The 13,147-nt window shown below is 39.6% G+C and overlaps 1 protein-coding gene across 1 annotated transcript in view; it reads left to right on the top strand.

The window, feature by feature from the left end:
* The first annotated feature begins 2,577 nt into the window (after positions 1-2,577).
* Positions 2,578-13,147, top strand: part of LOC136879043 (glutathione S-transferase-like) — a 69,713-nt gene continuing 59,143 nt past the window's right edge. The window contains exon 1 of the mRNA XM_067152776.2: positions 2,578-2,779. Within this exon, the coding sequence (XP_067008877.2) occupies positions 2,644-2,779 (136 nt within the window). The 5' untranslated portion in view covers positions 2,578-2,643. The remainder of the gene's footprint in view (positions 2,780-13,147) is intronic.

Raw genomic sequence — 13,147 nt, 5'->3', positions numbered from 1 at the left:
CCGCAAAACAAATGAAATACGAAATAGCTCGGCCCTTTGGATAATACATAAATGGCGGGATTGACCTGGCCGTGACTGTAAACAAATGAACTACGAAACTGCCGTGACTGTCGAAGAAGGAGAAGAAGATAATATTGAAATCTCGCGAAGTAAACATGGAAGGAAATTCAAAGGAGCGTTCTGCGAATTTCAGACCGAAATAAAAGGACGATCTGGTGGATATTGTACTGTCAAGGTACAAACATATAATAGAAAATAAAAGAACCGATATGGTGACATCAAAGTTGAAAGAGAAAGCCGCTGACTTGTCAATTTAAAGAGATCTCCAACAGACATTTGAAAACTTCTTGTAGCATAAAACATACACATGGATTACAGGGGTAATTTCTTTGAGTAGGTTTTTGTAGTGTGTCCCTTAACTTCAGTTTCAGTCGTTTCTCAACATCTTTCGAGGAACGAAATCTCATTTCGAACATTTGATCACTCATTTCATTCATCGGATTCCGTCTGTACCGAAAGACGCGAGGAGCTCATCGTAAAATCAACTCTTCTTCATCAGACGAAAAGTCGGAATAATATGACATCCCTGCTAAAGAAAATATATATATATGTATTACACAGTTGCTTTGTTTTGTAAACTTGAAACATAATTTAAAATAATTCATTATTGAAGCAGTATCATAAAACTAAGCAACAAGAACGTGTTGGTATGGCAGTAGGCTATTGTTTATATGATATTCACATAACCTCACTTCTGAAAAAATCGAGTGATCTTTAGCAATATTATTTAACGACTAGCATTCAAGATATTTATAACTCATCTCGATATTATTAAGGTGCGGTATTCTTACGCAGATACGATACAAGGAAACACCTCTCAAGTCTTCAGGGCTAGTTCAATGTTAAATGTGAATACTGATCTAGGTTCAAGGAGATTAACCGACGAATATTCGCCAGTCAAATCTGAACTTAGATCGGGACGAGATGATCTTAGATTAGCGTTTATACAACGGAAAATATAAGTTCAACTTGACTGGCAGCCATTTTTCCTCGTTAAACTCAGATCAAATGTTTTATACAACCGGGCCTTATAGGATTATATAGAGCCTATACAGGAGAAGAAGCATATGGAGAAATACGAGAGAGGCTTCAGTTGGAAAATAATTATATCGGCAGGACTGACCACAAGTATAAAATTAGAAGGAATTTTAGCAGAAGTGATTAGGGTAAATTTTCATTCATTGGGAAGGGTGTGAAGGAGTGGAACAGTTTACCAGGGGAAGTGTTCGATTCTTTTCCAAAATCTGAACAGATATTCAAGAAGGGAATAAACAACAACAGAGAAAATAAATGAAATGTTAGAGGGCATTCGACCAGTGCAGGTTATTTTAAACAAAAAATGTATGTCAATAAGTTAATTCCATCCCCTGATCTATGGTCTATGAAGATTGGACAGTAAGGGGCTGCCTGTAGGGGTGAAGTATAGTGGGGACTTCGAGAGCCCTGGGACCGCTACGATAGCTGTGAACGCCCTTCAGGAACTCTGTAAAGCGGTGGCAAAAGGGGCTCTGGTTAAGACGCAGCAAGTCGTTATGCTACTTAGGCTCCAAAATGGGTAAAAAATAAATAAATGCAATGTAAATGTTAATCCTATACCAGTTGTATAGTGTTACTTGAAGTAATTCCACATACTGTATATCATTTGACTATGGGTAAGTACAGGAGATACTATAAGTAGAATTTTGTAAACAATATACATTTATTAAGGAAGAGCTGTGTGTTTAATAGAAAAAAGTGTTAGTGTAAATTGTATAATATTGTATTATGGGAAAATTTTCTTTTCTTGTTAATTTAAAATTTTGTGCTTGACAATAATGTATTTTAGTGTACCATTTGTCACCGAGGTAGACACCTCATTTGCAAATACAGTGATTTTGATTTGATTTGTGGTGCCTTCAAGGAAACAGCTCTCGAGGCACTTCGTTGAATAAACGAAGTCGTTCAAATGAACGAGGTAGGCTAGTTAATTATGAGCTATCTTAGCCAAAGAGCGGCGCGAGTTAGTACGAACATTTTACAATAGATGGTGCTTGCTTTGCTCTTCGTCCTCTATCATGTTGTATGCTCGTGTGAACGACCCGTTCAAAATATATGACGAACTCGTACCAGTTCAAATAAGCGAATCGTTCAAATGAACTAGTTAGTTCATGAACGACCCTGCTCTACCCACCGGTCATGCAAGAATAAAATTTACTGCGAGAACTGACGTACATTCTCTTAGTAGTGTTTAAGAACCTTGTCTCTTTAGGAGTCTCCTCCAACACGGGAATACGATAAAGTGAACCACAGAATATGTTTTTCAGTTACATATTCCGCAAATGATGTTTCCTTTTTAAACATCTCGAAAAACGTCAGCACAGAATTACGGTATCGTCTTACGGCATAAGCGTTATCGTATATCGTACTAAAGGTAAAATTATCGTATGTCACGATAAATTGTTTCTTGCTTAGCAATGATAAAAAAACTGCCCGCTCATCCTGTTACGCAATGTTCAGCCAGATAGCGTTGATCTTCACTGGTGTCCATAAGTGGTGTGCCTTAACGAGCCCACACTTCACTTGTGTCTGATAGTTGGAAGAACAATGGCTCCCAAGTACAAGCTCACATACTTCAATCTCCGAGGGATCGGCGAACCTATTCGATTCCTGTTTCTTTATGGAGGAATTGACTTTGAAGACATTCGCATCGAACTTGAAGACTGGCCTAAGGTGAAAGAATGTAAGTGCCGAACAGTCATAGTATACTTACACTTATTATGTCTTATAAACAACGGTATATAGTGAGCAGTCACTTTTCACATTTCGGGTTTGAAATCAGTCAAGTGCGAATATTGTCCGAAAGCCTAAGAAGTAAGATTTGGACAAGAATCCTTTGTTTGAAGCTACGTTGCCGCTCGGTACCTATTAATAGGAGTTACTTGGGAAACACGGCACTAAGGCCGGGTGTATAGTCCCTACAATGTAAGCGCATACACTATTTACTCTTTCTCCCCCGTTAATACTTAGGTAGTGATTATAGTTATTTTCCAATTGTTGAGTCTCGGATTTCGTGTCTCTCACAACGTTGCTCCAGTCCTCCGCACTTATACGGCCTACGGCTTCGAAAATGTCTTTCAACTTCCGAAACTGTGAAGAGTCGTTTTTTCTCAGCTACATTAGTGGAGTACCGCGTCCGAACGGCTTTCTTCTCTTGGGAGCTTCATCCTTAGATGTAGGCGTCGACGTGACAGAATATGAAATTCACATACGGGCCTAAAATTAACCTATTATATAAATACCGAACGAAATATTAAACTAAGCTATTGTATAAACTAGATCAGTGTTGTACATTGTTATACACTATTCACTACAGTATAATGGGCTATACTATTAAAAACACTAAACAATGAATCTATAAACTCTACACTACGAAATATAAACGAACAGCCTAGCACGAAGACACACAAAGATCGCGAAAAGAACTGAGCACAATAGAACACACAGCTGATAGCACGTGGTTACAGTAAACAACAGATCGACAACACTGCTAACCGGAACTGGAGTCTAACGCGCTCTATCGGAGCAATCGGCTGCCTGTGATTGGCAGTTGATTAATTCACTTACCCTCCCCCAAAAGGCAGCGTTCAAACGTCAAGTCGAAACTCATAATAACTGAACTATTTGCTTGTGTGTATTACTACAGCGTGGTTTCACTTCAGTCCAACAAGTAAGAGCAAATTTCAAGAAAGGAGCTGAATTATTTACACCAGGCAAACACCAAAGAATACGGTCTATAGTAATGCGTCTATCAACATCAAGGCAGAAACTTACAACATTAAACTGAGTGAGGGTGAGAGAGAGTTCCGTGATTCTTAATGGAGCTTGAAAACCGACTTAATTATGAATATCTCGATTGATCATTTGCTTGGGTAAGCGAACCTCCGTTATTGATGCTTACACTGAGGTTACCGTATTTTGTTGATGGTTATGTCTCGTGATTTCTGTATGTAACTAGTGAAGTTGGCAGCAGTGAGGAGCCATTAAAAAGGAGAATAGGACGGTGATATTTGCTTTTTTGTGTACAGCCTTTCGTGCCGACTGCTTATACAAGATGTTTTTTTCACAGCACGAGTAGCAGCATACGACATGTTGTCTACCGCACGAGAAGCCTTTAGGGTTTAAGGGAGGGGGAAGCAGTTGAAGGAATCATATATTTCAAGTAAAAATCTGTTTTTTTTTTTAGAAATCAGTTTTCTTTTGCTAGTGGTTTAACGTCATACCCGCACATCGAAGATCTCTGACGATGCAAAGATAGGAAAGGCTAGGATTGGGAAGGGAGCGGTCGTGGCCTTTATAAACATACAGCCCCAGCATTTTCCTGGTGTGAAAATGGGGAAACCACGGAAAACCATCTTCAGGGCTGCCGCCGGTAGGATTCGAACCTACTCTCTCCCGATGTCAGCTCACTGCTACTCGACCCTAACCGCACGGCCAACACACAAACAGATTCAGAGCTCGAGCTTCACTTGTGCTGTTAATATTGGTCTCATGTTTCATTCTTGCTTGTGAATCATTTTCTATAAGCCTAATTCCTTTACTGCCAAGCGCTAGGTTAGTGTGCTTGTCACTTAACTCGAGGCCCTGGGTTCGACCCTCATCCAGTCCAAGCGTTTTTATTCTGGACTGAAGAACGCCGATCACTCAGTCTCGTGAGACCAACTCAGGAGCTGTCTGATACCAGAAGCAGTGAACCCTGTCACGAAAGCTAAGTGGCACTCCAGTATCTGCAAACCATCTGGCTGGGCAAGATCTTTCTACCACGGGTTTGTTTTTAGTACTATATTTCGATGCATCTTCTTTCCCTCAGTTTTTTTAAAATTTCGAGTGGCTACTTCTAGCCTGGTGAATCCTTTGTAAGGCAGATCCTCCGATGTATAGGATTCTGCGCGTTTTCTGTGAGTTATAGTGATATTAGGGACAGTACAAATACCCTGTGTCCTAGCCCAGGGAGGTTAAAATCTCCTACTCGACCTGGAATCGAACCCGACGCCCTCTGAATCGAAGAGCACTACGCTGACCATTCAGCCAGGTGAGAAATGCAAAGCACAGCACTGTCACACACGAGAGGCGACATATATCTAAGCCAGTGTTCCCCAAACTTTTTGCACTTCTGTACCCCTTCTAAACGAACTTCCATAATTCCTACCCCGTATTTGTAATATAATAGGCAATTTGCTGGTTTAGGTAGTAAACTCGTGACCTGACACCGAGGTGGTACAGCTGTTTTCAGGCACACACACACTGGAAGTGAGCTGCATACCATTTTAACCACATAATCAAATTCCTATATCCAAAAATTTTGCAGTGCAAGCCCCCGGTGTAGTTTTGACAGAAATGATTCCAGTGAAATTTCCGTGTATTCTCTCTAAATTCCTTTTAAATCGAAGACAACCTCTTATTTTTCAGCATTAAGGACACTTTTATTCTCCGTCCCGCGTAGTAGGTAATCCACCAGCGGTAAAAATCATATAAACACATTTCAGTTGAGAATTGTGGTGAGGATACGGTATATTTAGATAGTACCGTATCTTGCCTGCTATGTTCTTGTGTGTATCGTTCGTGTATACCTATTAGAGCATAGTAGGTAGATAGATAGATAGATAGATAGATAAATGTCTTTATTTTCCTCCAGACCTACAGTATTGAAACCTTATTGATCTATTAAACATTACATTATCATTATAGACTGTTATGCCTTTCAGCGTTCAGTCTGCAAGCCTCTGAGAATTTACTAAACGTCGCCACAATCCTCGATTTGCAACTAGTGTTGTGGCCTCATTTAGTTCTATACCTCTTATCTTTAAATCGTTAGAAACAGAGTCTAACCATCGTCGTCTTGGTCTCCCTCTACTTCTCTTACCCTCCATAACAGAGTCCATTATTCTCCTAGGTAACCTATCCTCCTCCATTCGCCTCACATGACCCCACCACCAAAGCCGGTTTATGCGCACAGCTTCATCGATAGAGTTCATTCCTAAATTAGCCTTTATCTCCTCATTCCGAGTTCCCTCCTGCCATTGTTCCCACCTGTTTGTACCAGCAATCATTCTTGCTACTTTCATGTCTGTTACTTCTAACTTATGAATAAGATATCCTGAGTCCACCCAGCTTTCGCTCCCGTAAAGCAAAGTTGGTCTGAAAACAGACCGATGTAAAGATAGTTTCGTCTGGGAGCTGACTTCCTTCTTACAGAATACTGCTGATCGCAACTGCGAGCTCACTGCATTAGCTTTACTACACCTTGATTCAATCTCACTTACTATATTACCATCCTGGGAAAACACACAACCTAAATACTTGAAATTATCGACCTGTTCTAGCTTTGTATCACCAATCTGACATTCAGTTCTGTTGAATTTCTTACCTACTGACATCAATTTAGTCTTCGAGAGGCTAATTTTCATACCATACTCATTGCACCTATTTTCAAGTTCCAAGATATTAGACTGCAGGCTTCCGGCACAGTCTGCCATTAAGACCAAGTCGTCAACATAGGCCAAACTGCTTACTACATGTCCACCTAACTGAATCCCTCCCTGCCATTTTATACCTTTCAGCATATGATCCATGTTAACTACAAACAGCAAAGGTGAAAGATTACAGCCTTGTCTAACTCCTGTAAGTACCCTGAACCAAGAACTCATTCTACCATCAATTCTCACTGAAGCCCAATTGTCAACATAAATGCCTTTGATTGATTTTAATAATCTACCTTTAATTCCATAGTCCCCCAGTATAGCGAACATCTTTTCCCTCGGTACCCTGTCATATGCTTTCTCTAGATCTACGAAACATAAACACAACTGCCTATTCCTCTCGTAACATTTTTCAGTTACCTGGCGCATACTGAAAATCTGATCCTGACAGCCTCTCTGTGGTCTGAAACCACACTGGTTTTTATCCAACTTCCCCTCAACGACTGATCGCACCCTCCCTTCCAAGATGCCAGTGAATACTTTGCCTGGTATACTAATCAATGAGATACCTCGATAGTTATTGCAATCCTTCCTGTTCCCTTGCTTATAGAAAGGTGCAATTACTGCTTTTGTCCAATCTGAAGATACCTTACCAACACTCCACGCTAATTTTACTACTCTATGAAGCCATTTCATCCCTGCCTTTCCACTATACTTCACCATTTCAGGTCTAATTTCATCTATTCCTGCTGCCTTATGACAATGGAGTTTATTTACCGTCCTTTCCACTTCCTCAAGCATAATTTCACCAACATCATTTTCCTCCTCCCCATGAGCTTGGCCGTTTACAACACCACCATGATGATTAAAGGAGAAAAATAATAATGCCCAACTTAGGCAGCTTCAGCTGACATACACATATAATAATTCTCGTAAAATAAACATAACTAACACCAAAACAAGGGAAAAAGCAATATTGATGTAAATAATAATCAAATGGCAATGAGGCAGAATGGTCTGTTGGCCCTAGTATAAGGCAGTATGGCAGTATGGTAATGAGAAACTAACTGGTAACATATTACTGTGTAGAGTACAATGGTGTGTCGGATTGCATCTGCACTTTAAACAAAGAGTATATCACTTCCGGCCGGGTTCGCACTCAGCGCATTCTTTCTTGAACACTGACCTCTCTGTTTTTCTACTTAAGTTGCAAACCTGGCTTCGTATTACCTCCACTGAAGTGCCGGTGTGCAATTTTTCACCTTACGCTTCGTTACGGTTGACCACTATTTAAACTCTATTATATCACTATATTTATTATCTTTAAAATGCAGTCAACTCACCACATTAACTGAAACCATATTCACTCACAGTTAACTTGGACCCTCAGCTCATATACCATCCATCTCCACATATTAGCTTTATCCTTAACTACTATCAAATTTACAATCACTCTCTTCCTCATTCACTACACACTTTACCGCCTACTAATTTAACTATTTAATCACTCTTGTCATAGTTACGAATAACACACAAACTCCGCTATTCTCATGTGTACAGCAATTTACTTTCTACTGCAGATTGCCTTTCTTGCTTCTTGTCACTATGCCTTCGTCCAATTTGTTCTTCTTACCCCATATCTCTCTTAGGCTCAAACTTCTCTCTTTCGCCAGGGTACCTCTTGCTTCTTCTTCCTGCCTCCCAGCCGTATTTTCTCTTCGTTTGTGTGTAGAGCATAGCAGTGGCGGCCGGTCAGTACGTGCTACCGGGCTCCAGCACGTAGCTTGGAACTGTAAGGAATATTATTTATGTACAGTACAATTATCCTGGTGCCTTTTCGTTATTTTGAGTACAATATGAATTTGTGTTTTGTGAAAATCAGGACGAGATCTGTCGAACACCTAGCGCCGTTCTCCCGGGGAACAAGGCTCGTGCTCATGTGAAGTGAGCCCTTGCCTGTAGCCTGAAGGAAGCAATACGCAGGCGCAGCCAAGCTTGCAACATTCCCCCTAGCCGGCGGAGTATACCGTAAACCGGGATCAACTTTCACTGATCCCGTTTATAGTTACTTCCTCTCCCGCAAGGGGGTAGAAGTACTCGATGTCTCCTGCTACCCTTATGTTCACGGCCTACTTGATGCGTCGCTCTAGCTAGCTCTTTGGAGCGCAGCGAGGGATCCAGTCGGTCGTGTTTATGTTGAACGTGGTAAGCGAACCTGCCACTAGAGAGTAGCATCGTCTGGGCTCGAAAGTAAAGCGTAAGTGGAGGCAATCTATCTCACACATGCTTATTAAAATATCCATCTACCTTTTGTGTCAAAAATAAGGAATTCGTAGGTGAGTCAAAGAATCTTTGACTGACCCTAAATGTTATCCCGCATTACAATGTCATTTACTCTGGTGAAATGAAATAGCATATGGCTTTTAGTGCCGGAAGTATCCGAGGACATGTTCGACTCGCCAGATGCAGATCTTTTGATTTGACGCCTGTAGGCGACCTGCGAGTCGTGATGAGGATGAAATGATGATGAAGACAACACGTACACCCAATGATGGTTAAAATTCCAGACCCTGCCGGGAATCGAACCCGGGATCCCTGTGACCAAAGGCCAGCGCGCTAACCATTTAGCCATGGAGCCGGACATTTACTCTGGTAATAGGGGAGGTCTCGATGAATCGGTTGGTGGCTCTTTCAGTTGCTTTGTGCGGTTTTTAATCTCGCGGTTATATTACTGGTGCGTGTTTTTTCTGTCATTGGGTTAGTGCTAAAGTTTATACGAAGATTTATCAAATTATTTATCCACTGCAGTGTATATAAAGTGAAATTAAATTAGTGTTCTTAGTGGGGATCTATATTCCCACGATTCTATTTGCACTGATGTAAGTTGCGCCATTAGGTTATTAAAAACAATATTTCTCCAATGAATTATTTATCTCGTAGACAGTTGTCGAAGAATTCATCTGCTTCCAAATTAATGTTGTTTTTGTTTGTTCTGAGTTATAAATCGTGGGAAAAGTTGTATTATTATTATTATTATTATTATTATTATTATTATTATTATTATTATTATTATTATTATTATTATTATTATTATTATTATTATTATTATTATTATTATTATTATCAAGTTTGAAGTATGCGTTGTTCATCATGGCAATATGCAGATTTAAAACAGCATATTTAGCTTGTGTTTTTGTAGCACGTAGGACATTTTTTTCACAAGCCGCCACTGGAGCATAGTACTAATAATAATTTGTCTAAGCATTTAGCTTTGTTGGTAATTTTTGAGTATAGTAGTTCTTGCAAATTTCAAACTTGCAATTTTCATTTCTGTTTGTGCTTAGCAGTGACATACTGAACCCATAATTCTACGGTGAGAAAAATATTTTTTCTCAATATTTATTTGGTATCAACAAGCTACTTTTATTTTTGAGGGCAGCCATGTTGCGCTCCTAAGAGCCCCGATGTCCTCACTCACGGCAAGCTCGTGAAATACCGTGACACCTCGGCGGACCTCGAGTGCCCGATAATTCTTTAAATTCATGGAATTCTATATAACGAGGGATTTTGGCAATACAGTAAATAAAGAAATAAATAAGTTAAATTATTCGTAAACCCTACCTGAAGACAGAGCCCCCAGGGAAAAACATAAATGCAGTTAAGCCTAAGTACATGTCAGCGTCAGATCAGTGAACTAGCTACACGTGCCAAGGTCAATGGATGAAGAAAACGCGAGAAACGCACGGGCAGAAATAATTTATTTCCCCTGTTGTGAGTGTGGTAAAATTATAAGATTAACATCTAAGCCTGTCCGGAATTCTGGGACAAGTCTCATAAAAATCGGTCTATTGGACGCAAATTTGGCAGATTACGCAATCAAGCTTAATAGTGTGGGTAGCGTCCCTCCTGAGATAATAAAAGGAACCCCCACCGTATATTTTTCAGTGTCGATCTGGGTCTTGAAGCCGCGGGAGCTTACACCCGTCGTCAGTGGAAAATTGCGCCAGACTGATATACAAATAACTAAATACATGTCTGTGGCTGAGGTCCACATACTCGGTTAGGAAGAGAAGGTGATTGAAAAGTTCTGAACGTTTGGCGACGAACTATGAAAGTGTAGGCGTTTGTTAAATATACACAGCAGATTTTATTATATCACCTCATGTACGTTTGAAAGTGGTAAGAGAGTTGGGGAAGCTGTTCAGAGTAGTTCTGCTCCCTTTATCTGTTGAACACCTGTTTTATTGGAGTAACAGAGAGAGACAACTCTGGGAACGAGCCAGACAGTCGCAGTTGACTGCAGAACGAGGGAAGTTCGTGGTGTAAATTATAGAGAAAAGTGCGTGATTTGTGTGGTAATTTTATATCGTGTGAAAAAGGCAGTGTTTGTAAGAGTGAGATGTTGGAAATGATAATGTTATTTGTGAAAATGTACGGCTAAGAGCACGAGGTCCGCTGGCGACGATGTAGCCAGAATACTGGGAATGACGCCATGTGCAGGTCTGTCTATATTTGTATTATGTTGTAGTTAGATTTCATTGTTCTGTCCCAACAAATTTTCAAGATGATTGTCGGGTTGATATTTGTAATTATCAGGCGAAAGGTGTTGTAATTTTTGGTCAGCGTGTGAAAATTTTAGTGTGTAAATTTTACGTCAAGAAACTGTAAAATGCGACGTTTAAAATTTGGTGTTAATGTTCGATGAGATATGGTCCAAAGCGTGGAATTGTGGAAAGTTATAAGTGTAAATTAGCCGTGGCGAATATCTAAATTTCAAATATCAGTTGAATTCGGGAATGTTTGTCAATAATAATAATAATAATAATAATAATAATAATAATAATAATAATAATAATAATAATAATAATAATAATAATAATAATAATAATAATAATAATAATAATGCCTACCGCGGGATAAAGAAATTTTTCTATGTTAAAAAGTGCATTTAACCTGTATGTTTTACAAGGTTCGCAGGCATTCAGAGAAAATTTCAGTGAAATTCGATAGAGTTACATTTATTCAGGGGAAGTAAAATTTTGGGACATCGTGTATATGAATGATACGAAAAATCGCGGTGTGTTCTTGGATTCTCGAGGTCCGAAAGTCGTAATAACAGTAAAGTCAGAGATGTGTTTTATAATGGTCGTTGTTTTCACCGGAGGATTGAATGATGAAAAAGGGTCTTGGAAATATAAGAAAAAGGGATTGAGAGCGAAGAATTTATATGTATGTGGAGATGAGAGGGATAGGAATATTGAAGATGAAATGAAGCCTGGATTTTAAGTGATACCGCTGGAATAAGGCGAGGAGAATGAGTTCGAGACAGGCTGTAGTGTTTTTCTGCTACCAATCCGAAATTTGAGACGACTACTGTGTGAAGCACCGTAGATTTCTAGTAAGATCCCAAGTGAAAACGACTCTAGTAAAAGGTTAAAAACTTGGTAGTAAACGTCCAGTGATTTGTTACGTAAAGCCCGTATGAATATTAAGATAATGTGACCTCAAGGATAAAAGAGCATTTAGGACACATGGCTGGTGTTGTATTGAATTTCGTTCACTGGATATGTCATTGATAAATAGTTGGAATTGACGATAGGCGATTTGAGAGTTTCTAATGCGGTAGTGATGATTATTATTTTGAAGGCATCCACTAAATGGTAGACGTGTGTTGGGAATTATTATTTGCTTCCCTAAACTTCTTTGCACAGGCTGAGATTGTGTTTGAGGTGGAGAATTGTTCGTCACGTATATTTATTTTCGAGTCCACGTATTGTAACGAGGTAGAGACTTACTGTATTTTTTCGACTTGCATTCGTTTAATAGTAAAAGACGTTGTTCCGTTGTGTGTTATTAGTCTGATCAGGTTTAGTATTGAAATGTCAGAGTTTGTTTGAAATTGCTAGTTCGCCTGATATGTTAAGGGATGCGTAGTACGACCCATTTTGACGCCCGACGATAGATTTAGGACGTCACATGTTATCCTTGGAGGTACTGATGATGAGACGTCCTAGTTCACGCCCGACGATAGAATTAGGAAGGTATCATGTACATAGAGATTAGTGTTAGGATGTACAGACATTAAGTGAGCCCGACGATAGGTCTGGGAAGTCAGCTGTACAAACTCAAGTCTCAGATTAGATGTTCTTTTGTTTTTGCGAAGTGGCCTGGACGAAGGTAGCACCTACAGTAAAATATAAATTATGAAGAGGGTCAGATCGATAATGATGAGGCCAACTAGTGCGTAGCTCCAACAGCTGTTGGCGTTCCTTAAGATAACGGGGCCGCTATCGGCGGTTGAGGGTTGCCCAAATGTTGGATATCGACCTGATGGAGATTAAATATTTTTACTGTAATTCTCCGTGCGTGTTGAGCTTTATTGACTTCGATATATTAATTTATTTTACGGACTTAATTGTTTTGTCGTTCTGACGTCCGTTTCGTTTTGATAGTGTGGATATTGACACTCAGTGTATTAGTGTGAGACTTGAGTTGCGAGTGCGGTTTCGATTCGTCAGCCAGCAACACTATTTTATTTTCAATCTTTGTCGTACTTTCATTTTGTTCATAGTTGAATTTAATTAAGTAATCACTTTATAAGTAGTGTGTTGGGACAGACAATAAATATATAC

This window comes from Anabrus simplex, chromosome 8, assembly GCF_040414725.1.
Source record: "Anabrus simplex isolate iqAnaSimp1 chromosome 8, ASM4041472v1, whole genome shotgun sequence".
Lineage (NCBI taxonomy): Eukaryota > Metazoa > Arthropoda > Insecta > Orthoptera > Tettigoniidae > Anabrus > Anabrus simplex.
The sequence above is the reverse complement of the archived record's forward strand: the minus strand, read 5'-3'. Positions and strand labels throughout refer to the sequence as shown.